We start from the raw sequence: 26,035 nt of genomic DNA, 5'->3' as shown, positions 1-26,035 counted from the left end.
ACTCATACTGTGTAGTCAATATGAAGTTACAAGACTAAGAAAAAGCATGTCAATAGGATAGTCCACGCTAAGTCACACAGCCCCCATAAGAGCATTCAAGCTTAGTCAAAGCCATCGCTTTTTGTGGAGAAAATACTGTAGCCTTAGATAATAAAGGTGTTCCTATAGCTGTGATAAGATACAGAAATAATTTTGCCTCTGACGCTCATTCCTGAAACTCTGGTATGCACAGAACTTCCTCCTCAGCCATGCCAGTTTGAAAACATCCCACTTCACTTCCCTCTACTCCTAGGGGAGACACAAGTGAGCACAAGACAGTTTCTAGTTGGTCTGCAAACCACTTACAAGGGCAAGTATTAAAAACTCTTCCACAGGTTTTGCAGCGCTATTAAAACAAAGCCTTGATAAAAAGAGGCTATCAGACTTTCTTGGTTAAGATATTAAACAGTTCAGGAGATGAAATTTTGCCCTCATTTTAACAGCCAAGAAAAACAGGGAAGCAACAATTGCATTTTGAAAAGTAAAAGTGTAATGTGCTAGCTGAAAAAGTTTGGATTTTGGTCTGCATAACTATATAACTTGTATGCTAAAGATAATTCTGTGTAAGACTTCCCCAAAACATAAATAAAAATAAGAACAACTAGTAATCTTTTGTGAAGAATCCCAGAAATGCTTTAGTAAATAAGTTTAAAAAAAAAAATAATAAAAATTAGTCATTATAGCAAGCAGAGACCTATTCAAAATGCAGATCTGCTATCTCAAGCTTTTTCCTGCTACAATGAAAATAAAGTTCCACAACTGCACATACACATCTCTTAAGAAAAAAAACCCAAACAAACAACATCAAAACAAAACCAAACAACAACAAAAAAAACAACCAAAAAGCCACACAAAACCCCAGACAATTCTACATTCCCAGGAACTATGCTACTTTTTTTAGCTGATAACTCAACTTCAAAGATAGTAAAGTCTGTCTGAAAGCAACAGGTTTGGTTCTCTGTGAATACTCTGACCAACAAGGAAAGCCAGTTTATGAGCATATTGGCAAGGAGCAGGTACTCTGATAACACCCTGCAGAAGGGAAGAAAAAAAAATATTATTTTCAAAGTCATTTAAATAAGCATGCATTCACTGAAACAAAGAGAGTCCTGGAATTCAAGTCTGGATACATGTAAAATTTATGTTCCCTGTAGTTTATGCCCATTTGTGAAAACGTTACATACACTGAATACATTAAAAAAGCATGCTTTATAGAAGAGCAGATGCAAAAACACTCCCAACTCCATTCCCCTCCTCACTTCAAAAAAGCCTCTTACGCAGGTTTACATTTGATGCTGGATCTCACAGCATCATGGTGGGATATGGGTAAGTCGTGAAATATTTATGATTACCAAACTGACAAATCTAAAGCCCACCTCAGGCATGACCTCACTGTGTCCTGATCTTGGTATGCAATAGAGGAAGCTTCAAGGGAAATGGAGGAACACAGTTCCATCTCCACACAAAGAAGTATTTCCGCAGGTGAGAAATCATCATTTCAGTTTTGCTTTTGACATAGAATTTGGGAGTAATACTCAAAACAACAAGTATTTACTAGTAAGAATAAAAATAACTTTAATCTTCAGACTTTAGAGAGATCATGTAATTATAAAATGTCTAGTTCTCAACCACCACTCTAGGTCAAGATGCATACTTGCAGGCTTTTTGGATCTGCATGGGTGTTTTAAGGACACCTTTTTCTACCTTCTTGTGGGTTGTTACTGCATAAAGATGCACAATCTTAGAAGAAAAATATTATCATTTCCCAGAGGAAATACTTACCGACCAGTTATAGTACATGTGGCAAAGTTTGTAGGTTAAACGTTGTACGTGATCTGGTTTCAGTTTGCCTGTGTCATAAATTACGTTGTAATGAGTGGGTGCAACACAACCATTTCTCACTGCCTGACTCACAATAAAGAAATCATACCTGTAATAGAAAAAACAAAATCCCAGAAGTCTGATACAGAAAGGGCTGCTTTCCTTAGAAAAATGCAAATCCCCAAGAATTTGTCTTACTTATTTTCTTCAAGTCACTTTATGCATATTTGAGTAAACTGCAAAAGTATGCCTATGGTTTGGTCACAAAATAATCAGTTTCCTCTATTTCTGAAAGGCCAGGAGATCTGGAAGAATGTGAATAATCTTATTATATGGAACAGGTCTTAAGACCATGAAGATCTTAACCATTCATCATATACAGTCTTCCTCCTGATAACTACCCTGCACATGTACTTAGCTTATGGTCCTCATTTACTTTCGCACCCTGAGCCATGTTTGGATGTTTGTCACCTATTGCAACACTTGGGACACCTGCAGCCAGTTGGTAAAACAGAAAAAAAGAAAGGCAAAACTACCTATCAGAACTGTGCGCTGCCACAGAGGACTGCATTGCTCCCTACACGCTCCAGCGTCCCTCAACCAAAGTCAAACCTTTCATCATATACTGAATATGCTTTGCATTTCCCACATACCTGACCTAAGTGCCACAGAGTGCGACTTTCAAAAACGTTCATTTAACAGCTAGCAAGTGAAGTCAATGAGATCTGTGTACATGTGCTACCTGCACACAAAACTGTACAATTCTGAGTCTTCTTCTAGTGACTTCCTGTCCACCAAAGAGTATTTCCAACACTGGCTCATAGAATGAACCCTTACAAAGTAACAAAATTTACGTGCAACATCACAACTACAGCCAGAAAGAATTTCACTTCAGTTAAGGACAGTTGGGCAATCCTATCAATAGGCACTCATTCAGTACTAAACCTTTAAAAATCAAAAAAAGAAACACCAAAAAGTGAAACAGACACATGCTTAGTTAAAAGCATATGTAATACTCTGATATATACAAATACTGCTTATTGGAAACCATGAAATATTGCATAATGAATTAATGAAATTTAAGCTTGTCCATTTCATCTACACAGTCACTATAATTTCTTTTCAAACGGACAGAAGCGTGGAAAGCGTTCTTCTACTCGATCCCACAGTCAATTTAATATCAGGTATATTTCCTTTGTTATCAGGTTGCCAGCAAACAGAAGAAGTGTTACCTCTTTACTAACTTACCATTCCGGTCTGGTAACCTCCACGTCAACAACAGTACCAGGGGGTGGGTTTTTAAGTGCTCCACCACACTGTGCAAAGAACCTGGTATTCACTCGTTTCTTCACAACTATTACAGTAAGTCTTGGACTAAAATAAATTAAAATAAAAGAAAAAAAACAAAACTATCCTGAAAAACTGCTCTGAGAGTATTTCAGGAGCATATTCTCTAGAGCTTCAAATTAAAAGCAATTTTAGAGTTCTCCAGGGCATTAATTTCACATATAAGTATTTACTAATTCATTGATTTAGATTAAATAGGACATTGTTCATAACTTTAGATATTTAGTTTCAGGTGCAACTTTGATACTATTTCTCACCAATCCAGCTTATATTTAACTTCACAGGGAGACACAAAACAGACCAAAAAGGGATCTTCTAAATAAAGATCTGATTTCTACTATCTCTCTACCTCATCTTTTCATATAAAAAACCACTGTGTTTTAACAGTATTTTTGGTAAAGAGCAAGCCATTAACAGAAGCTAGACAGAAGTAAGCACTTCAATTCCTACTAGCTATAACTTGTTTTGTGCCCTACTTGCCTGCAGCATCAGGAAATATTTTCATTTTTCAGAGCAGATTAAGAAACCAAGTCACTGCAGTTGATAAGTTTTAAAGCAGAATGTTGAAAACTGTGCAGAACTAAGTGACTGGACAATAGATAGTCCTTTCAGAACTGGGTAGAAAAAAAATGGACCTACTAGACACATGTGACAGTAATCAAGCTATGATCAACCAGCAGGAAAAAAAGTATTAATTACCACATGCATCAAGAATACCAAAAGAGTATCTGTGTATACGTGTGCATTGAATACTCATGGTGCATGTACTAAAAACTTTTCCTATTATATTACAAGTTAGGTATCTCAAATCATGTAAACAATATCAGAAAAGCAGTTATTTGAGCTCAAGTAAAAATAAATAAGGATGAAAAGATGACAGAATCTTAATCTGTAACCACTTTTTGTATCCCAGTGTGTATTTTTCTTGCAGTATAAAAAGGGTGTTGGCAGAAACAAACTTACTTGTAGTCTTTTCCAACACTCTTCAAGCAATCCAGAAATTGAGGCACTTCGTAATTAACCAAAGTATTTAGTTGTCCATCTCCTACACCATCACGATACACAATAATACGAGACGGCAAATAATTATTCCACTTGAACCAGTCTCTTAGAGCAGCTTAAAAAAGAAATAAAAAGAGTAAAAGCTGTTAGCTATAATGACAATTCATTCCAAAACAAAAATGGACATTTATTACTGGAAAAACAGCAGTAAGTTTTGAAACCTGAGGTCTTCAATCTTTCAGTAACTTGAAACAGGTATGCATCATGATACACAAATGCTACCTGCAAAAAGAATTCCGGTTTACCTGTGTACCTACAAAAAAGAAAGAACCTAAGAAGATCAGCTACTCTGCTGGCCTCTCACACAGCAAGGAGCTGTCATCCTTTAAATCTGTCTGCTTTAAAGCATTCTTTGAAGTGCGTTGATAAGTAGCATTTAATTATTGTTAAGAAACATGGGAATCAATGAAAGAATGAACACAAAATGCTATTAATTTTCAGCAATATTTACAACTGTGTTTCTAATCTGTTTTTATTTAAGTGCAACTTGGTAACACCTCCCCTCAAGGCAGCTGAGGAGGTGTGTTTTGAGGAAGCTAAATTGTCATTTGTTAGATCTGACTCAACAAGGCAGAAAGCTTTCCCTTACTTTGCAAGCAGGCTTTGAGCCCATCCACAAGTTCTTGCCCACGACCTTGAACAGCACAGCGGGAGAACCACCTGTGAAGGACAAATTAAAAGATGACCTTCAAAGTATTTCCCAGGCTTACTTCAATGAAGTTATTTTTAAAATGGCTATGAACACTTAGTCTTTATGGCTATTGCGGGTCCAGGCAGTCAAGCAAGAGTTAGCATACTATAAGAATATTTACCTTGCAAAGCCCCTGTAGTAGACAAATGCCTTAGTGCCATGTGCAATTCCTATCAAAAAACTTTCGCACAAGTCAACTCAAAAGGCAAAAAAGCCTGTCACCCCGATGCCCTCTATTCATCTCAGCCTTTGCCCCACCATTTGCCCCCTCTCCCAAGCACTGTGGAAGAAGGACAAGGCTATTCCTTAAGGGATGTAGTGGAAAAAATAATTCATTATAGTTCTTATTAACAGTGAACAGTAAATCAACTTGGACATTTTCATGATGGCCCACTATATTCAAGCTACTTTTCAGTTAAGGGAAAGATTTTTATTTCTTTTCTTTGGCATTCAAATCTTACCGTGTCATTGTTTGATTCAGGCTAGCAACAAATCCTGCAATTGACTGCTTTCCAGATAAAGTGTCATGGTAACAATCAATTCCCACAACCATTACCTGTTTCAGCTTAAAAGGAATCAATACAGAACGTGTATTAGTACATGAAGACATGCCAAAGCACCTATCATCTCCATCCTGCCGTGCAACAACATCATGACATAAACTGTGTGGTTTCAGGACACTTAAGTAAACCACAGGCACTGAATCCTTGAATTAAATGTCTCATGTCATATTTAACTTCATGCCTCTTCTCACAGACACAAAACAAACTACACAGAGAACACTCAATTTTCTTTTTTTGAGGAAAAACGCTTGCTTTTTAAGTAAGGCTCAATAAAGAAAATGGTTATAATTAAAAAAAAAAAAAAAGATTACTTACTGGGATCTCAACACTCCAAAGTTCTCCACCCATTTTACAGTTCATTTGTAAGGCAATTTTTGTTGCTATGGCCATAGCAGTCTGAGGCTTGCTTAAAGTGCGAGCAATCACACATTGACTTGGAATGGGACAATCTGTACATAAGTATTTCTTGATAGCATCATATTTATCCTTTCGGGAACTAGACAAAACACAAACTGCCTTTAAAGAAAAAAAAATGTTTTTAAGAAGCTGCATTCTCAGATTTATGTAACAGTTGCAGTTCTTTAGGAAAAGTTTCTTATACTCAAGAGAAATATTCAGGAGTTCACAGTGAAATAAATACCTGGAAAGTTTTACTGTCTATACTTCAGAGCCAATTACAAAGGCTCTTTTCCAGAACAATACTCAAGTTAGTCTGGGGTTTGAACAGGAGTACGAGAAGGCATGTAGTAGATATGCAGGAGCCAGGAGTTTTATTTCTGAGAATGAATCCCACTAGTCTTAAAACACCAATTACAGAGATTAACATGAATAGAAATTATGGATTCAAATACATACTATGTTTGTGTCAGGGGTAACACTTTGCTGCAAAACCCTTAAGTAAGCTTCTGTTCTATCATCTACTTCAATCCTGAAAAGGAGAGAAAAAATGCTTACAGAAAAAAAACAACAGCTATTGAAACTTGAACAAAAACATAAATGCTCATTATGCACCAGTACTGTATGAAGTGTCACATTTATAGCTATTAATAGACACACAATATTCACACATTTTGAAGATTAAGAGGAATGACCCCCAACTTAGGCTTCAAAGTGCAATGAAATTCAAATTTAAAAGCAAGCACAGGTACTCAAAAGAAGATATTTGCAATGAGAACAAATCAGAATACATCCAAAGTCAGCAAGAAAATACATATTCCTTCTTGTACTAAATATAGCTCCACTTGAGAAGGTTTTGCTCAATGACTGTATGTCTAATACTGTTTGGTTTTGGCATGTTTTAACCCTCAGAGAATGCTCTCACAAATAAAAGCATGAGTAAGAAAGTTAGTCACTAGAGAAAACGGAACAATTTGCATACTGATAGCAACTTTGTTTTATTAAAAATCTCACAGAAGTCGGTAGTGTGACATACTATACTATCTCCTCATTTAACAGCCTAAGCAGGCTAACAGATACACCCTAATAAGTATAAAATGATTTTTCCATCAACTTTCTAAGGACACTTACATGGTTGCCTTGTTCATTCTGATGCCCATAGATGGCGTGACTTTAAACAGATTTTGAAGTAATGTATTAGCAGCATCATAGTTGCGCCGTGTATATATTAATAACCAGTTGTCCAGAGGCTTTGCACAGATTAAGGGAGCTCCCCTAGTTTCCTTTGACCAATCAGCAAACTGAGGATTGTAATTAAACTGTAAATAGGAGATGGTAGAGAAAGAAAATCAACACTCTACCAAACAAGCTATACCACAACTACTTCCTAATACACCTCAGGAACAGACTGTAACACTTTTGCCTAGAAAAAATGACTTGATTTTTATCTGTTCTTTTACTGCTGTTGTCACTAACTTAAAATAAGCTCTACCTAGCCCTTTCATGAACCTCTACACTCTTCAAACGTTTCATTCATAATTATGCAAACATACTTATGATTTTTAGCCCAGATAAGTTGTTACTATTTGCTGCACAGATTTTGTGCTACAAAGACATAGCTGTTTATGTATTGACATATTTTTCTCCCATTTTTCTTTTTAGTAAGGTAACTTCTTGAGAAAAAGAAAAGTACTATTATAAAGAAGATATCAGAACATTTCAATAACAAGAATAAAAAAAAGCTTTACCAAATACACAGATATACAGATCAAACTACCATAAAATGCCCTTTTCCATCTAGCATCCATTCAAAACAAACAAAAGATCTCTACTACTGAGCAAATATATAATGTTTTATGGCAATCTATGACTTAATTGAAATCTCAGTTATTCATACTGAAGAGACCCCATGTTTGAGTGAACAGATATTTTATGTGTTCTATCTACTGAACTAATTGGTGGCTTTTCATTTGAAAGCCTGCTATTTTAATAAATGGAAACTAGTTAGAAACATCTCTAGTCTCCTATCTGAAATGACTTTGTTTAGACAGAGGGACCTTTTTGCAAGGAAGACGCTATTGTAATGCAAGCCAGAAAAATCTTCAGGGGGTTCTAAACAGAACTTGTAAACAATTTAAGAAGTTTGCAAGTCTCCTGTTTGGACAAAGACTTGTGTATAACGTTTTCACTCATCATCATTTATAAACCAACAAGTAGTTTTTCCTCCCTTAAGAATTTGCTTCGTTAGTGAGAGATCCAGAAGACTTTAGAAGTTGTTTTATTTACCGCATTTCCTGATTGAAGGATCTTTTCTCCTTGAACAACTCTTCCCGTAAAGGATAATAAATTAGAATCAAAGCTTAAACCCCAGTCTCGGAGTTCCTTCTGAACATTGTCATCTCTGTTTAAAAACAAGATTTAAATTAAAACAAAGAAATTTGTTCTTGCTGAGACTTTTCTTTTTTAAAACCAGTAAGACTTCCAAAGTTTTGTTGCAAAAAATAAGTTTATCATACAAATTTTTCATGACAAATAAATACCGAAGATACTAAGGTAGCATACTTTTGGATGTAGTCAATAAGTTTCCCAATTTCACGTTGCCTTTGCTCAGGTGGCAGTCGTGTATGAACAGCCAAGTCCTTCATCATATTAAAATCATTACGCATCTTCTCAGTTAATCCTGTTAACAGCAAAATCTTTTTCTGAGTAGAAGTTAGACTAAGGACTAAGAAAAGTAAACTTGCAAATCATGCAGATTAACTACGCATGTACTGCAGACATATAAAGTGGTGTCAGTAGTGATCAAGATTTTCAGCTGCTCCGTGTACATACATTCCTATCTGCACAGAAAAAAAATTCTGGATTTTTGCACTTGAGAGGAAACCACACAGGACATGCAGCTCTTTATTTACATTTCCAAAGCAAAAAAAACCAGTGCTGAGATCGACAGATACTAGTAGTGCAAAGTGAATATCTCAGAGGAAAATACCCATTTCCGTATCTTACAAAATTATCAATTTACAGTAAATTTCTCTTTTTCAACAAAAGTTCTACCACCAAAAAGCTCCACAAGTTATCAGTGGGCCAATGTTGAACACAATACATAAAGACTATACAATATCGAAACACCTCAAACTTTTCAGCCTCATTTAAACATCTAATCTTTTAGCTACAAAACTTGTTTCTAAGCTCACATTTATACAAAAAAAAACCCCAAAACCCATTTCTACTTAACTTGGCAAGAGGCTGCTGTCAAAATACCAGTTTCAGTAGACATTATGGTTTGACAGATGCTGTGATATGAAAAAATGCTACAGTACCTGTTAGGAAGCACAGCTCTGGAATTAGAACCACAGGTCCTGGCATGATGGTCCCTCTCCTCCTCCTAGACTGACTGATCAAGACAGGCTGGTTCAAGTCAGTAATTTCTTGATTATATTGCTGTATTAAAAATATGTATTGTATGTTAGTTTATTCATAACAAACACTCACTTTTCTTAGTAATAACGGTCACTTTAGAAAATGAGTATTTTTCCTAAAACAAACAAAAACAAAACAGAAGCAACAAGCAACATTTTCCAGTTAGCACATCTAACTTGAGAGGAACTGGTTTTGTCAGAAAAAGTCAAACAGGGAAGCCCTATTCTCTCTATTGGTGCCACCAAATTATTGAGTTGTAAGTGACAACAGAAACAATGCTTCTGCCTTGCTTGAGGCATTATCGCTCAGAGTACATAACTCAAAATTAGGGTGCTCATTCCAGTTCAGTAATGGACAAGGTTCCTGCCCTCTAGGGCAATTTAATTCAAGACATCACAAGAATCAAACAAGATTCCAAGTGAATTTTCTGAAATTTAACCCTCCCGCAACTTTTCCTTGCATCTGGCAAGGGTTGGTCTGTCTAGCAATTGCTAATTTAGTTTAGAAAAAAGAAAAAAGACACAAAAAGGTGACACAAGCTGACAGTCAACAAACATACTTCATAGTTTGACTTTTTTTTTCTGAAAGAGAACCACACCTCAGAGATCTTGGATCTATCCTATCTCAAGGAGAGCATTTACAAACAGAAAAGTGAGATCACACAGTAAAGGCAAGAAGGCAGAGAAAATTTATCATTTATAAACTCCATCCTGAACTAGAATGGATAATATAAGTTTTGCTCCTAGCTTAAGTCCCATCCTGTTTTACAGTTGAAACTGATGTGCAGAAAGTTACAGTTACAGTGGTAGGCCTCAATGGTAAAGAAGGTTAAGCTATGGAAGACAGAGATAAAATTTGTTTCAAAGAACCAGAAGTATCAAAGAGTAATGTCTCTTAAGATGACTGTGCATATACTCCATCTCCAGTAAACCATCAGCAAACTTGCCGAGGGTACACTCTGCCCCATCATTCAGATCATTAATAAAGACGTTAAACAGGACTGGACCCAGTATTAACCCCTGGGGTATGCCGCTAATTACTGGACTCCAGCTACACATCTTGGCACCAATCACCACCCTCTGGGCCCAGCCATTCAGCCAGCTTTCAATTCACTTCATTGTCTGCTCATCCAGCCCACGCTTCACCAGCTTCTCTACAAGGATCTTACGGGAGACAGTGTCAAAAGCCTTACTGAAGTCCAGGTAGACAATATCCACTGCTCTCCTCTCACCTACCAAGCCAGTCATTTCATCACAGAAGTTTACCAAGTTGGTCAAGCATGACTTTCCCTTGAAGCCATGCCAACTACTCCTGATGACTTTCTTGTCGTTCACATGCCTGGAAATGGTTTCCAGGATTAGCTGTTCCATCGCCTTCCCAGGGATCAACGTGAGGCTGACTGTCCCGTAGTCCCCTGTGTCATCTTCAAGATAGGAGTGACATTTGATTTCCTCTGGTCCTCAGGTGCTTTTCCCTATCACCACCACTGTTCAAAGACTATTAACAGTGGCCTCACAATGATGTGAGCCAGCTGCCTCTGTTACTTGTAGGTACAACCCATCAGGGCCCATGGCCTTAGCTATGTCTAATTTCCTCAAGTATTGCCTGACCTGATTCTCTTCCACCAACGCTATGTCTTCCTTGCTCCAGACTCTTCCCTGGTCTCTAAGGCCTTGCTAGTAAAGACTGAGGTGAAGGCAGCATTCAGTACCTCACCTTTTTCCACATCCGGTGTCATCAGGGGCCCCGACACATACATAGAAGTGGGGTCAAATTTTCCCTAGTTTCCCTTTTGTCACTTATGTACTTACAGAAGCCCTTCCTGTTGCCTTCAACATTCCTGGCCAGATTCAATTCCAGCTGGGCTTTGGTTTAACCTCATTCCTGCATGCTGGGACAATGCCTCCGTATTCCTCCCAGATTACCTGTCCCTGCTTCCACCTTCTGTATGTTTCCTTTCTGAGTTTTCCCAGGAGCGCCTTGTTCAACCATGCAGGCCTCCTGGCATTTTTGCCTGACCGACTACTCATTGGGATGGACTACTCATGCCAAATCATGCTGCATAGGTTACTTACTGCTCTCAGATTACATAGTATCCATTAAAAATAAAATTCTATTAAAGAAAACTATGAATTACAAATCCATGCATCATAAGTAAACTCTAACAATGCTCTAACATTTCAAGTTAAAGCATAATGCACATGCTGACAATTAAGTTTCCATACCCTTTTGTAGTAGTCCACGTAGCTGATCTCAGAACCATCTGCTTTTCTAAAGGTACACTGTGGATTGACATCCCAGTCGATGTCATCAACTCTGTATGTTCTGTTATTGTACCTAAATAAGATTTAAAAAAACCCAACTGATTAAATTGTTTAACTCAAACAGTAAAGAAATAGAACTGCAGGATGAAAAAGTTAATAGCAATACTCATGTAAGAGGAAAGTTTTGCTCTTAGCAGCAGCAGTAACTTCAAGTTTTCAATTGTAACAGGCTATCAATTCTACTAAAAGCTAAATTGTAATAAACCCAAATGAAAACAGAACTAGTCCAATATGTACTTCCTGCTTTTGTAAATGCTGTCACCTTGATTAGTTTGCTAGCTTGACAATGATACAATTTTCATGCTTTCTGATGCTTCATTGTATACTTCAGGACATGGAACATCCCCCAAAATAAACAGATCTCTAAGACGACAAGAGTCCAAAGAGGCTTACTTTGTAAGAACAATTAAACCTATCAGCTCTTTAGCACAGGCATCTCTAAATCTTTGCTCTTCAACCTGGTAATACAGACTGTACATAAAATCCAACACTGTTTCACTGCGAAGAACCTTATGGCTCACATCTGTACATAACATAATGCTTTCCTCATACTGGAGGATAGAACTTGTGAAGCCCGGCCAAACCATCAACCTGCCAAAAGAGAAGATACAGAATCTTAACATGCTTTAAAGCATCTCTATTCTCACCCCTTATTTCTGTCCACTTTCCCAGACACTAGAAAGTAGTCAAGACACAAAGAAACCATTATCCAAATATGAACAAGCTTTAAAGATTGAATGATGTAACAATATAAATGAAGTGAAAGAAAGGATGCCTCAAAACCTAAGAAATTCATTTCACGGTATTAGTCTTAAATATTTTACATACAAAGTGTATAGTTATTCAAGACACTTTAAAGAGAAAAAGACCAACAGTTTATCTAGTAGAACACTGTCCAGTTTCCTCCATCAACCAGGTTACATAGGCTAGGTTAATGGCAAGGAGTACACCACAGCCATGCGATGGGGCCCCAGTCAAACTCAAGCTCAAGCTTACTAACTTGTACAACAGGCCTAGGGGTAGCCAGAAGCATCAGTCACCTTGTACAGGATCCTGGCAGGGAACAGGGACAAGACATGACAGCTAGAAATAGGTGCATTCCAGAACTACCCATCCAGTGGGGTATGGCCAGATATGAATTTAAATGGCAGATTAAATGGCCTTCAGAATGAAGGCTGGACACTCCTGAGCTTCAGAATTAAAGCATTCAGAGATCTCAGCCCTACAGACATTTAAGCAAGGTTTCTGATACTGGAGTAAAATGTAATAGCAGAACACACACTGGTAGCAAGTAATGAGATCTTACACATAGAAGAACCTAAGTTAGGAGGATGACGTCTCATGCTTCCCAGAAATACCAGGTTTTAAGTCCATGGTTTTATTACATGATAAACCACCAGAGCGATATCAAAATGTCATCCTTTCCCCCTGCACCCCTCCTAGAGTATCCTTTTTGCCAAACCTGTGATTAGGGATGCTGATTGGGTCACTGGGGTTGTAATAATTGCGTCCAATCTGCTGCAAATTCAACATCTTCAAAAGCCTGGAAGTTGAAATATGGATGTCATTTACCATTACTATTCAGCTTGTCAAACTACGCACGGTCCCATCCCTCTGCACAACCTCATTTTTTTTTCACCTGACTACTGAAAACAGTCACAAATGTGAAATTTTGATTAAACTCAATTTAGAAAGGCCCTGAACACTTATTAATGATAATTAAACAGCTGAGAATAAGTTAGCATACAACCCACCCCTTCACCAACCAGCTGAAGGTAGCAGTCTAAACAAGCTATGTTTCAGATGAACCAGGTAGTCCAGGTACCAAGTATACATGAAAAGACTACAGCAAAAGGTGTAACCTGCCAGAGGTCCTGCACTTCTATTTGCTTTAAGAGGCAAATCCACAGACTCAAAAGGAGGGCAGAGACAGGACTAACTGCCTACAACAGTTAGCGCTCCAGTGTGAATCTGCTTGCTCATAGAAAAGGTATAAACTTTTCACACTAGCATGTGCCAGAAACATGCATATAACTGCACATTAAAATGTTGCCAGATGTGGTTGGCCACATAGTAACAGTAGCCTCAAAGGCTTAAAAATTTACATTTGTAATATTGATTTGTAGTCCATTCTTAGGAAAGGAAAAACTTAAGTCAGATATTTGTAGAATGACTTCTTATAAAGACATAACTTGGACAGCAAACCTTCTAAAAATGATGTTGTAAAATTGCAGACATGTAGGTGAAGTAGGTGGTAACTCATTAGTCAACGTGATTGTTATCTTCACATTCTCTCCATTTCGAGTCCTACTAAACACTTCAGTAACCTGAGAAAGTGAAGTTAGGTTAATAAAACTAGAGGCAAACAGGGCTATATCTGGACTTTGCTCCATTAATATCAAATTGGACTTGTACATTAAGATTCTAAATAATAATTCAAGACTTAGCTGAAACAGGAATTTGATTTCCTACTATGACTGTAAACTACAACCTAAAATGTTTCATTCATTTGGGTGAAGACGACTAATGGAGTAGAATGCAGGCTATCCCCAAAGCAGCTGAATTCAAGAAGAAGACAGGGAGATCACTTACCAATTACCATCGCAGGAAAAAGACTCAGCTTGAGGAAATAAACTTAATATATTGCCTATTAATATATACTTAATTACTGATTCAGGTACTGGGACGCAAAAAGACGAACTTTAAAACACAGAGTGAAAACATCTTCCCCCTCTCACTTGTGCAGGCTCAACTTCACTCTGGACTCCTCTGACCTCTCTTTTAACACAACTGGTTACACTCAACCCCTGCAGTAAGGCAAGCGAGTGGCACAAGGGGCGGAGGGGGGTGGAGGGGAGGCAGGGGTTACCATCAGTACATGGCGTTTTCCCTCTGCTCCTCCTTTCTTCTCAGATTTTTCTTCTGCTCTGGCATTTGTTCCCCACAGAGGTGCCATCAACTCTGCTGAAGGGCTCAGCTTTGGTCTGTGACGGGTCCATTGTGAAGCCACCTGAAAATGGCTGCATACAGCACAGGGCAGCCCCTAACCTCTTCCCACAGGGGCCACCCCAGACCCCACCAGCTACCAAAATCTTGCCACGTACACCCAATACATCCACATTTCAGTTATGCTGGATGTCAAAAAACAGAAGTTATGAAAAGATATAAGCAGAAAGAAAACTAAAGGAAAAATACTGTCTGTGCTAACCACTTCTGTGCAGAGGATTATTCCAGCCTGTAGAACCTAAGCATTAGAACCAGAAGTTTATTACCAATTTTCTCTACACAAGTAAATTAGCTTATATTAATATATTCAATCCAACTAAATGTTGCTCATCAGACATCAATTCTCTAACTTCACCCAGACCAGTAAGAAACAAGTAGCATCATAAAATACAAGTCAAAATAAAAAATAAAATAGTGTTCTTGTATCACACCTTTTTCCCTAGTTTTTTTGGCAAGAATAATATTGATCCATCAAATGCATGTGTCTTTCCAATTAGCTCTTCATGCTGAAAGAGCAAAGCTGATCGAAGACGGCGTGCTTCCATCTCAGGACTATAGCCAACATGGTACTGATATAAAGCCCACTGGGGTCGAGACGTCAGACGAAAGTAATTTGTAGTTAATTTTACCATAATACCTGAAGAACCTAAAATGAGAGGCAAACATCTTAGTAGTCACAAAATTTTACCAGCTTATAGTAATTCAACAGCTTTGAGAAATTTTAAAAAACTAAGGCATTCAGACAAAGATTAGAGGTCAGTTGTGTTCTACAACTGTTCTAGCTCAGTAAGCTATAGGAAATGCTCACATAGGCATAGTGTTATCATACACACTAACCCGCTTAGAGCTTTTTGTAATTCCTTCAGTTGTCAAGAACACTCTTGCATCAAATGAGATAAGCATTTAGATCAGTAACCTGTCTCCCAAAGGGTTAGTACCAGGTACTAGAGATGAATTTCCACCAAAATATAAACTTCCTTTGTGAACAAATTAATCTTTCATTACATGAATTACAAACATAGAACAAAAATTAACAGTATCAATCACTAGAGATATCCACGCTCCCATTCATACGTAACAAGATGACATTTCTTTTGGTATTTCAAGATTTTTCAAATAAACAAACAAGCAAACAAGCAAACAAACAAAGACGACAGTAAGAACTAGCTCTAGATCACTCAAAGTATTTCTTCCCATTTTTTCATATGTCATTTCAACTTCTTTTAGACTTAAAGACACAAGCCTAATACAAAAAATACATTGCAGATAATTACGGATCACCCATTTTAATTTGGTTTTCATTACCCATTTTTTTCCTATCTGAAATACAACACCCCAGATGAAAACAAAAAAATCCTACCACATACAAAGCATGTATATTATACTAGAAAACTGTACAGAGCTATGAATAGAAGACAACAGGCCAGCAATACAGCTGCCTACAAGGTATGACAATCCATGATCTAGCATCAGCATAGCTCTAGATAGAAAATCGAGGTGAGAAAGAAAACAACTATACTGCTTCTGGCCCAAAGTGACTTGAGCAGAACCAAGACCTACCATCCCTGGGCCTGTGGCATGCTGCACTTATTCAATTAAGCAAAAGTAGACTACAGTTGCTGTTATATTGTTGTGATGTCTCACAGAGTCACTTGCAATACAAAACTATTACCAGCACAGAACCTGCACTGTTGAACTTTAAAAAGGATTGCATTCTAGCAAGAAGGCAGGACCATCATGACAGCCTGCTTTTACTTCTTTTCATATGCATGATTTCCTCTCAAGGGAAGAAGCATGACCTTTTATTTAAACCAAAAAGTTTCTTCAGAAGAGGTCTCAAATTCCACATTTATTACAAATCTTTACAAATTTGGTTAGGTCAATGTGTTACAAACCAGAACTTCTAGAAGCAAACCTACAGTGTCCTGAAGAGTCCTGCTTGAAGAAGTGCAACATACAAGGATCATCATTTATGTCTAAACAGTTGCAATTTAAAATGCTACACAACTTCTGTCTGAAGCAGTATGCCATCAGACATGTCATCTTACTGTTCCTCTTCAGATATCGGGAGCAACTTACATCTTTTTCTAGTACACCATGATGATTTTTTTTTTATTTGGCTCTCTAGGGAATACTAAAAGCAGAAACAAAGCAAAACTATTTTTCATTTCAACTTGCTTATATGTCTATCGTCTAATCTGAACATACCAGTTTTTGATTCTTGAACATGTTCTATGGCTTGCCGAGTATTTATCCCAAGGTCATGGAAATCTCTACGACGTCCACCCCTATCTGCTAAAGACAATTCTTGAAATCCCGCAGAAATCTGTAATCCTATTGTTTTGAAATTTAAGGAAAAGGAAGAATTACAGTCAAGTCTTATATAAAAATAAGAATTAAATACAACTCAATTTTGAAAGTCAGATATATATCAAATCAAGAGAAATCATGAAATACTAAGTTTCAGCTTTTGCTATGTAGTGAATTAATCTTAAAATAGCATTCAGGTAACACATATTAACTTCCTAAGATTTACAGTTAACTAGTAAGCAAATAGAACAGCTCACTAGCCAGATGAAAAAAAGATGTAAACCCTCCAAATCAATAATCTCCTGTGCAAATACAAGGAGGACAGACCTTTCATTTCACCTCCAGCTGGCATCAAAAAGTTTAAATACACTGTTATCATAGAATCATAGAAATTATGTGAAATAGCTAAGAAAGTTAATTTCCTTATTAAGACTCAAGAAAAATAATGAAACATCAAAATGAAATGTACTATTGATATTCATGCAGTTAATTGTGACAAGTGCCATCTAATTTATTTTTTTAAACTATTTTGACAGAGGAGATGGTACAGATGGAGTTGGAGCACACTGAAGATAGTTTTCAAAATTTCTGGTTCAGTTATACTGCACCTTAGAATGACAATACCATCATCACAAGGTATGTACAGTGAACTTTGCTCTTGTGGGCAATGAACTTTTTCACCCTTTCTGACCTTCTGGCCTTCTCCCATTACGGCCTTGTGGAACACTCTGAGAGCCTCTCTGTCGTCCATGGCCACCAGGTTCTTCTGATACTGATGGAGGAACACATGGCTGCTGAGGTTGCCGACGGCCAGGTTGCTGACTTGGCAAAGTTTGTTGAACCTGCAACAGTTGGGAACAACTTTTCTTACTGCAACTGCAGAAACAGCATACTTCCAAGACTACAGCAAAACAAAGTCACTAACCAAGTACAGAATGCTTGAATATCTGAGTGTAACAGTTGCTTAAGTTTAAATCTTTCTTCCTATATTAATGACCAGAGTTATTACTCTGTACTTCAAACTCCAAAATAATGGGGTTCAGGAAATTTTTTTTTGTCACTTAATATTCATTAAACTAGTAGCAAATGCAAATGTTCTCTTTCTAAGCTCTAACTAAAATTTCTGGACTTCTCATTTTTAACAACCCCTCTGATACTTCAAGCAGCTGACTACTTATTTTATAAAAACAGCCTTTGTAATTTTAGTGTCTACTGGATAAACAGTATTAAGAAGTATCATGCCTGGAAGAATGGCAACACACAACCTTTAGCCATGAACAATCCCACAGTTCAGAGTTTCATGTTACCAGATTACAGTCTGCCCCACAAGTTAGTCCCTCCAGGAATAATCAAGTTCTCTACTTCAAGTGTAAGCAAGCGAGAGGCCAATATCAAGGATAATCATGAAAGCTAAGCTAGAGAGCCAGCCTGCCTCTGTCTTGCCCTACAACATAGCAGTAGGAACCCCCTGAACCAGTGTCACACAACCTGCCAGCAATCCATTGCTGGAGTTCCTCCACTCCTTTGCTCTCAGAGCTCTTGGTACGTGTCTTGTAATTCCCATATGCATGTTCTTACACTGAACACAGGATCAGTAACTAAGGAGGCCCCTCTGTTCTTATACTCTCCACCTTATTTTTACACATTATAAGATCTGCAAAAGTACACCCTCTTAAGAAGTCTGTAAATACCCATAAGCACTACTGCAAAGATTGAATGTATACAACCCTAAAGAGTATATGTCAAAATTATCAGTCCAATACTATCACAGTAACAGTATATTATCATAAGTTTTGTGCTCCTTGAGTATTCATAAAAGTAGTTCAGGAAAGATCAGTTCTGCTTTGGCGCTCTCACTTAAATCCTATCCTTGCCCCCAAAGGGAGTGGCAATGTCACATACATGGATTCTCTAGTCTGACTGCTAGGCACTGAACCCCTTTATCCTGAGCTGACTATATTGCTTTCCCATCCATTAAAGGATCAGAGCAGAGCTCTGTGTCAAGTCATAAACTGAAGGAAGAGTTTATACTGGAATAGGGTTTACTGTATGGCTGGGGGGAACAGGCTTTTCAACAATCTCATTCTTCAAAGAACCACAAGATAATTCAGACTGGAAGAAGCCTTAGGAGGCCTCTAGCCCAACCTCCTGCTCAAAGCAAGGTCAATCACAAGGTCTGATCAGGTTGCTCAGAGATTTATCCCATCTGCAGGGATGCTGACTGCACAACCTCAGTGAGCAACCCGTTCCGGTGCTTGACTGTCCTCATTATGAAAACATTTTTCTTTATGTCCAGTCAAAACAATGCTTGCTTCAATTTGTGCCCATTGTGTCTCATCCTCCCACCATGCACCATTACAAAGAGCCAAGCTCCATCTTCTTGGTATCGTCCTTGCAGGCTGCAGCCTCCGCATTGGGAAGGACTTCCCAGGGACTGACCAACCTATCCTCTTTCCTACCACTGCAGCAAGAAAGATGACAGGGTTGTCAGGACATTAGTAAGGAAAGGTAGGCCCCTGACCTCCTTAAATCCCACTAACGCTTTTTGTTAAAAACCTCAGTAATAAGAACTTGGGGTATTACGATACCTCTGTATCAGTCCAGTGTAAAGTCAAATGGTATGGTTCACTTCTACAATATATGGCTAGTTGTTCCCATCTTCCCCTGTGATCAGCACAGATTATGTTCTCACTTAAGCTGAGACAGAGCGCATGCCTAAGCCTCATTTTCCAAACATTTAATATAAACCCTCTTATTCATTCCACAACCTCTTTTCAACATGTCTTTGGAAATGCTTCTGGAACTAACCCTCTTGGAGGGAGATACATGCAGTCTAAATGGTAGAACAGTGGCAACCTATATAGAAAATAAGCCAAAACGGACTTTTCTCCACTCAGACTGCATCAATATTCACAGTCCATGTAAAGTAGCTAAGCCTTACCATTTCCTTTACTTTCCTCTTTACCCACAGCAGAACACTGACACCACCTCCTGACTCCTGCTAACAATTCTACTGAAGTCAGAGAGACCAAGTTTGAAGTAATCAGGTCTCTCAGGTTTATAAACTCTGTTCCAGGTTCAAGAGGTGCATCAGTGCTACTGCTAATGCAAGATGCATTTCACTGTTTGAGAAACAGAACTGAAAACTACCTTCCATCACGATTTAAACTCATCTGACACCGGCAAAAAATGGACTACGAACACCTCCTCCCATCTAATCACATTCTCAAATGAAAGTTGATTATTAATAACTGACAAATTTGAGGAACTGCTTTAAAAAATCTCCACGTATGTGGCAATGGCTGCAAATACAGAAGTATCAGCCATTTTCAAGCTACAGTTTGACTAGGGCATATATGCACAAAACAAGCCCTAAACACTAGTTCAAACACAAAGACAGAAAGTCCTTGATATTAAAATTAAAACCACGTCAGGACACCTGCCAGACCCAGGTTCTGCCCAAATACGCATCAATAGCAGCAGCAGCCTAGTATATTCTGCATCTCTGCACGGTATCATAGTGGACAAAGCAAGCTATGAAAATGCCTACCTATTTCCACTAGCTGTATTATGACAACTGTATTATATAATAAAGTACTTGTTTGTAAGCACACAAGAACTTCCTTAATAAAAATGAGTTAATAAAACTATACACCTGACATAATATATACATACACACATATATCATCTAACATATATACCCAATATTAAAATAGGAAGTAGTTGAGCTATGATATTTCAAAGCCTAGCTGCGCTCATTAAAAAGAGAACCAACTTACAGGTGTGGCTCCTACAGAAGGACTAGCAGTCTCCAGTGCTGGAGGTCTTCCTCTTGCTCTGGCTCTAGCTCTTCCTGTCATCTTCTAAGACAAACCACCTACAGCATTAGTGTTCAATCTTCTCCTTCCCCCATCCTTATTCCAATAAATATTATGAGCAGCATTATTGCATTTGCCCTTGTTTAATTTCATCCGGTTCAGTAAAACATACCCTCCTCTGCAAAATTCCCTGCTCCTAGATCTGCACACTAACAGAGCCATAACAAGCAGTTTTACTTTTTTTTTCCCCCGATTTTCTCCCCCATCCCACTGGATGGGGGGGAGTGAGTGAGCGGCTGCACGGTGCTTAGTTGCTGGCTGGGGTTAAACCACAACACAGCTTCTTGTAGTCAAGTTTGAACCCACTGGCACAGCCCACCACAAATTCCGAAGCTGTTAAGAAAGTCAACTAGATTGGAGAGCATGGCAGGATCTGCAACCTCAGCCAAGCGTTAACTCAGGGCCTACTCACGTTACTCGCAAGTTACGCTTGATACCCAACGCAGCCTAATCTTTAGCGTTGCCCTAGGAGCAGCGCAGGCTTCACCCACAGCACATGCCAACCCTTACCACCTGGTCAGCTCCCTGATGATGCAAACCAGCCCCAGAGACCTGTCCGTCGTCCCCCCCCACCGCCAGCGGCCCTTCCTCTCCGCGTGGGCTCAGCGTGTCCCTCCCCACGCCGCCCCCCCCCCCCGCCAGCCCGGCCGCCCCCTCGGCGTTACCTCAGCCTGCCCCCGGGCCGCCAAAGGACTCTCCTACCGCCCCAGCCACACACAACAGGCCGTCCTCTTCACGACGCCACACGACTTTGTTCCCGCTGAGGCCAACAGCCACTCTCGCAGCCGACGGTGCCCGCAGGCCGCTCCCTCGGGCACAAGCACCGACGGACGGGCCGCCCGACCCCCGCCCCTCAGGCCCACCGCGCCGCGCGCAGGCGCGCACCTCCTGAGCGGCACGCGCTGTGGGTGCAAGGCGGGAACGCACGCTCCGCCCCGATTGGCTCCTGAGGCCCGAGCGCTGCCGAAGAGACCCGAAGGGCGGCGGGCGGAGCCGAAGGCGGTCGGACGGGCCGCCCGCCGTCGGTGCTCACCCCCTGCTTCTTCGGGCGGCAAACGAAACTGTGGCTGGGCCTTTCCCTTGCTAATGCTGGCGCGCTGTTCTCCGCGTGGTGAGGTTCGGGGGGTCCCGTCCTCCCCCCCCCACACACACCCCGTCAGCCCCGGCGGTCTGTGGAGAGGGCGCTCGGCGCTCCCTCAGGAACGGGCCCCTCGGGCCTCACTGCTGCAGCGGCCGCGGGCAAAACCGGGCCCCTGACTGATGCTGGTCACCTGTGGGAGAGGGGAGTTTTACCGCTAGGAATTATTTACTCTTCGTGCCGTTCCTTGCTTGAAAAGTGAGTTAACCAGAAGGTGGAGCAATAAAACAAGAAATCAAACCCTGAAGTCGTTTCAGCGAAGGGCTGCATTCGTCAGCAACATCCCCAACGGTGCCGCTTAAACTTCTTGCTCTTTTTCCAGAGGTGTACAGAATACGGGCAGAAGTTGTTCGCAACGGACACGATGTGCGTAGCGTGGAAACTGTTGGCAGGAATGACTTGACAATCCGATTAAGCATCAACAGTTCAAAACACATAAGCAGCCATCATTCCTTTGAGGTAGTTCTTCAGCAGGCTAGCAATCAAATAGAAGAAGAAAAAAAAAAGTGCCTTTTTCTAAGTACCAAGGCTGATTCAATTTTTATGATTGCTACAGAGAATCACAGCTTGTATTTTAGATACTTCACAACAGAGCTAGCAAATCTTATGACTTGGAAGTAAGCGGCCTTAAGTGGGAATCAACTCCGTAGCAAGCTTTTCCCTGCTTCTGTGGAAAGACAGGATGTCTAGACAGCACCAAGGCTCAAGTGCATGTTTCTGTTGTTTTTAAATGTGCCTTTGCTTAAAGATTAGATGGCTGTGATGCACCTGGAGACCAAGGGACAAGAGATAATATCTAACTAAAAACTTACCTTTATAAAAGACCACTCTGATCTCATGGGGTCATTTACAATTTTTCAGGTACCTGCAGCGTATAGAGGACAAGGTTCCTTTTCCTTGTTCTCTCTTATTCCAGGTAGAAATGGGTGACACTGTTAACATTAATACTTAACATAAATAACACAAATATCTCCTTTTGTTTGATTTAGATTGTCAGTTTGTCCCTAAAGCCAGTTTTGTTGTACTTAATGTCAGTGTAGCGACCCACTTAGGAAAAAGATTCTCTTCTACAAGTTAAAAAGAAGAGCTTTCAAACTATGAAAGTGTGGATATTGCCGCTTAAAGATAGCTGAAGTACTTTTAGCATGTGGTTTTTACTATTCACATATAAATCCGGATAAATATTTAACAAACTCAATACATACACTTAGATGGGGCATGTTCAGTGCTTTTAAGAGCACTGATTACTGTTTGCCATGGGCTCTTCACCCACAGTGGCAACTTTTATTGCTCTGTAGCCTGCAGAACTCTCCAGTGGGTCAGAGGGTTAAAGCTGCAGAAACACAATATGCAGATTTTCTTGGCTCAGCAGTATTTAAAGATAAACAGAATATAAAGATGTTGTCAAAGTCATTTACGTTATGTAAATCACGAGAAAGCAGAATGTGTGTGTTGGAAATAGTTATGTTTGTTTATTCATTTAAAATATCTGCTGTACTTAATGTTTATTTTTTTATGCCAAATTCCTTACATTTCACTGCAGAACTTAATTATCTTTAGATGGGAGTTGTTAAAAGTACTGAATCAGGCTGGCCTAACTACAGCAATTCCTTAAAGTGAAAATAAGCATCAACAATAAGCACCCTCATTTTTATACGTGGGTTGTCAGACAGTTAAGTAGTACTTAATGAAAGATAGGTTCCAATTTGGTTTTCACAGTCTTTCAGACTTGCTTTTTTTTTTTTTTTTTTTAGCAATTCAAACCCAGTTAAAACTGTGACTCCACAGGTAGGCTTAATGAATTTTCACAGTCAGAGGGAATGTGGAAATGGCAAGGCACCAACTGCAACAGGTGCATCATGTCCTTAGTCCTGGCTGGTTTCTCAGAAACACTGAGAAAAACAAGATTTTGAAAATGGTAACTGTTTGCATTTTATTTTTTCTGTGTTACCAAAAAATCTACCAATGCTGGACTTCAACATGTCGAAATATCACATGTGAAATAATTTTTTCACAGCTACTTGGCTTGTATTTTGCTTTGATGTTTGTTTTACCCATGATGCAATTGTTTTTGCCTACTGTCTCCTGTTGCTACAATAAGCCATTTCCCATACATGTCATCTCCAAAGGGGAAAAGACTGCATGGAAACAGAACAAAGAAAACAGAACAAAAGAAAATCAGGGATTTTTCCAAAGGCCCATTTGATGTACAAGTATAAACAGGAAAAAGATGCCTGAGGAGGTAGGAGCAGGAACTGTACTACCAGACAGCTGCTAACTTGTGTAGTTAGTAGCACTTTGGGATTCTGAATGGTAAATAAGTGATTTCAATGCACACAGTGAAGAAAATGCTCACTTCAGTACCTTTAGTGTAATGTTTAAATGCATTGCAAACTCCAAGCAATGTAAGTTGAACTCTTACCTTCACTTCTTTCTTGTAACACCAAGTCCAGGAGTCAATAGCTCTTTTGGTTCTAGGCCCAGAAAAGGCACATACCTCCAGATATCAGAATAAAAAAGTATTGTCTGCTATGATGAAGCAAGAAAAAATAAGGAACACTTCACAACAGAACTCAGCAATTCATATATGAGGCTAGATTTTAAAAAGCCCAATATGTTGCTCCTGAATATTATTAAATATTTGTTAAAAAAATTTCAAATGGGAATTGCTCAAAAATAAACTTTAAAATTCAAGTTCCTGTGGTAGGTATTAAGTATTCACAAATCTGGACCACAGTGGTTTTACATTCTTAATTAGTTTTTTCTAAAGTGAGAGAAGCAAGGTTTTAAAGACTCGCTATCAAAAATAATATTTCATGAGTTAACAGTCTTGCTTCTTCCCAATGCAAGTTTTTAATGTCACATTTAGTTTACTGTAAGTATGCTTGGGATAGAGGAACTGATCTGCCTACACAGTGGAGCCTGGTTTACTTACTACCTTGGGTAGAGTATGGGGGACAGGGAAACTAGTATTTACATACCAAAACAGAAAGCAAAAGGTATGTTATGGAAAAAAATTGCTACTAAGGAGATAATACCCAACTCACTGCATAACAGATATAATGCAAGCATTTTTTCTCAGGCAGATGGAAAATATATTTTTCAACTTTATATTTTCTCTGCTGGTCTCTAGTCTGTTTTTTTCATCCCTAATTTCTGTTTTTCCTTCAGATCCTTACTTCTTTTGTTTGAGGCCTTATTTGCAACTTGTCTCAAAACATCACTCACTCTGTTCTTGGAATCTGTGTAAGACTGTGCTGTTCCCCTTGACAACAATATGTTTTGTTTCAACAGAAGCAAACTGGTTTTCTGTTTCGTGTGTTCCCTGTTTACCAGGGTATCTAATCACTGCAGTTATCACTGCTCATTCCAAGCTCTGTTTTGTCAGACTGTGCCCTGAGCCCCCTTTTCCTGAAGAGAAAATGGCCTCTTATTTACAAACCATAATTTCCCTGCCAAAATTTCCTGTGCTGTATCAACTTAACTCTATTTTCTGTTAACTTCTGCACATTACAATTTCACATCAGTCCTAGCTGACATTTAATTTGTATCCAAATCCTGAGTGAAGTGAGCAAGAAGTGATTTGATGGAAGTTCTCAATAAAAAGCCACATTAAATGGAGAGGTCACATTAAACAGACGGGAACAAGGCCTGCAGAAGTTAATACTATAATTAGATTTGTAAAGCTTATTGTATAAATAAGTATGAAATTTTGTAAGATATGGCCTTATCCTTTGTTATCTATACTTTTTAACTAATAAGAGGAGGAGGAGAATTAGTGTATGGAATATGTTAGAATAGAACTGAAACAGTATTTTGATTTCAGGTATTATATAGAAAATTATTGTATTATTCCAAAAAGCAATGGGATGTATTTCAGGAGAGAGACTAGCAAGAATTCTCAAGTTTAGATAGATTGATTTCAGCTCATTTAGCAACCCAGTTTGATCTAATTGTCTTTCTATTGCTCTGAACATTCCTGAATTATGCAGAGAATTTGGGTTATGTGATTTAGTGTTGGATTAAAAAATGTCACAGCT

The 26,035-nt window shown here is 38.9% G+C and overlaps 1 protein-coding gene across 2 annotated transcripts; it reads right to left on the bottom strand.

The window, feature by feature from the left end:
- Positions 1–99: 99 nt before the first annotated feature.
- Positions 100–20,945, bottom strand: PIWIL1 (piwi like RNA-mediated gene silencing 1). 2 transcript variants are annotated; one of them, XM_075039615.1, is made up of 20 exons: positions 20,759–20,945; positions 17,671–17,821; positions 16,878–17,003; positions 15,101–15,315; positions 13,869–13,990; positions 13,126–13,206; positions 12,057–12,254; positions 11,565–11,676; positions 9,240–9,360; positions 8,482–8,599; positions 8,206–8,320; positions 7,051–7,238; positions 6,379–6,451; positions 5,839–6,039; positions 5,422–5,525; positions 4,859–4,929; positions 4,171–4,324; positions 3,109–3,234; positions 1,822–1,969; positions 100–1,071 (listed from the first exon to the last, which is right to left on the bottom strand). In XM_075039615.1, the coding sequence occupies exons 1-20, from the start codon at positions 20,837–20,839 to the stop codon at positions 955–957; spliced, it is 2,622 nt and encodes an 873-aa protein (XP_074895716.1). In that variant the 5' UTR covers positions 20,840–20,945; the 3' UTR covers positions 100–954. The 2 variants fall into 2 exon arrangements, with proteins under 2 accessions (XP_074895716.1, XP_074895717.1); XM_075039616.1 differs by having other exon boundaries at positions 16,878–17,014; positions 17,700–17,821; positions 20,759–20,839.
- Positions 20,946–26,035: the final 5,090 nt, after the last annotated feature.

This window comes from Buteo buteo, chromosome 11 (assembly GCF_964188355.1).
Source record: "Buteo buteo chromosome 11, bButBut1.hap1.1, whole genome shotgun sequence".
Taxonomy (NCBI): Eukaryota; Metazoa; Chordata; class Aves; order Accipitriformes; family Accipitridae; genus Buteo; species Buteo buteo.
Note: the sequence above shows the minus strand (reverse complement) of the source record. Positions and strands in the feature narration are given on the sequence as shown.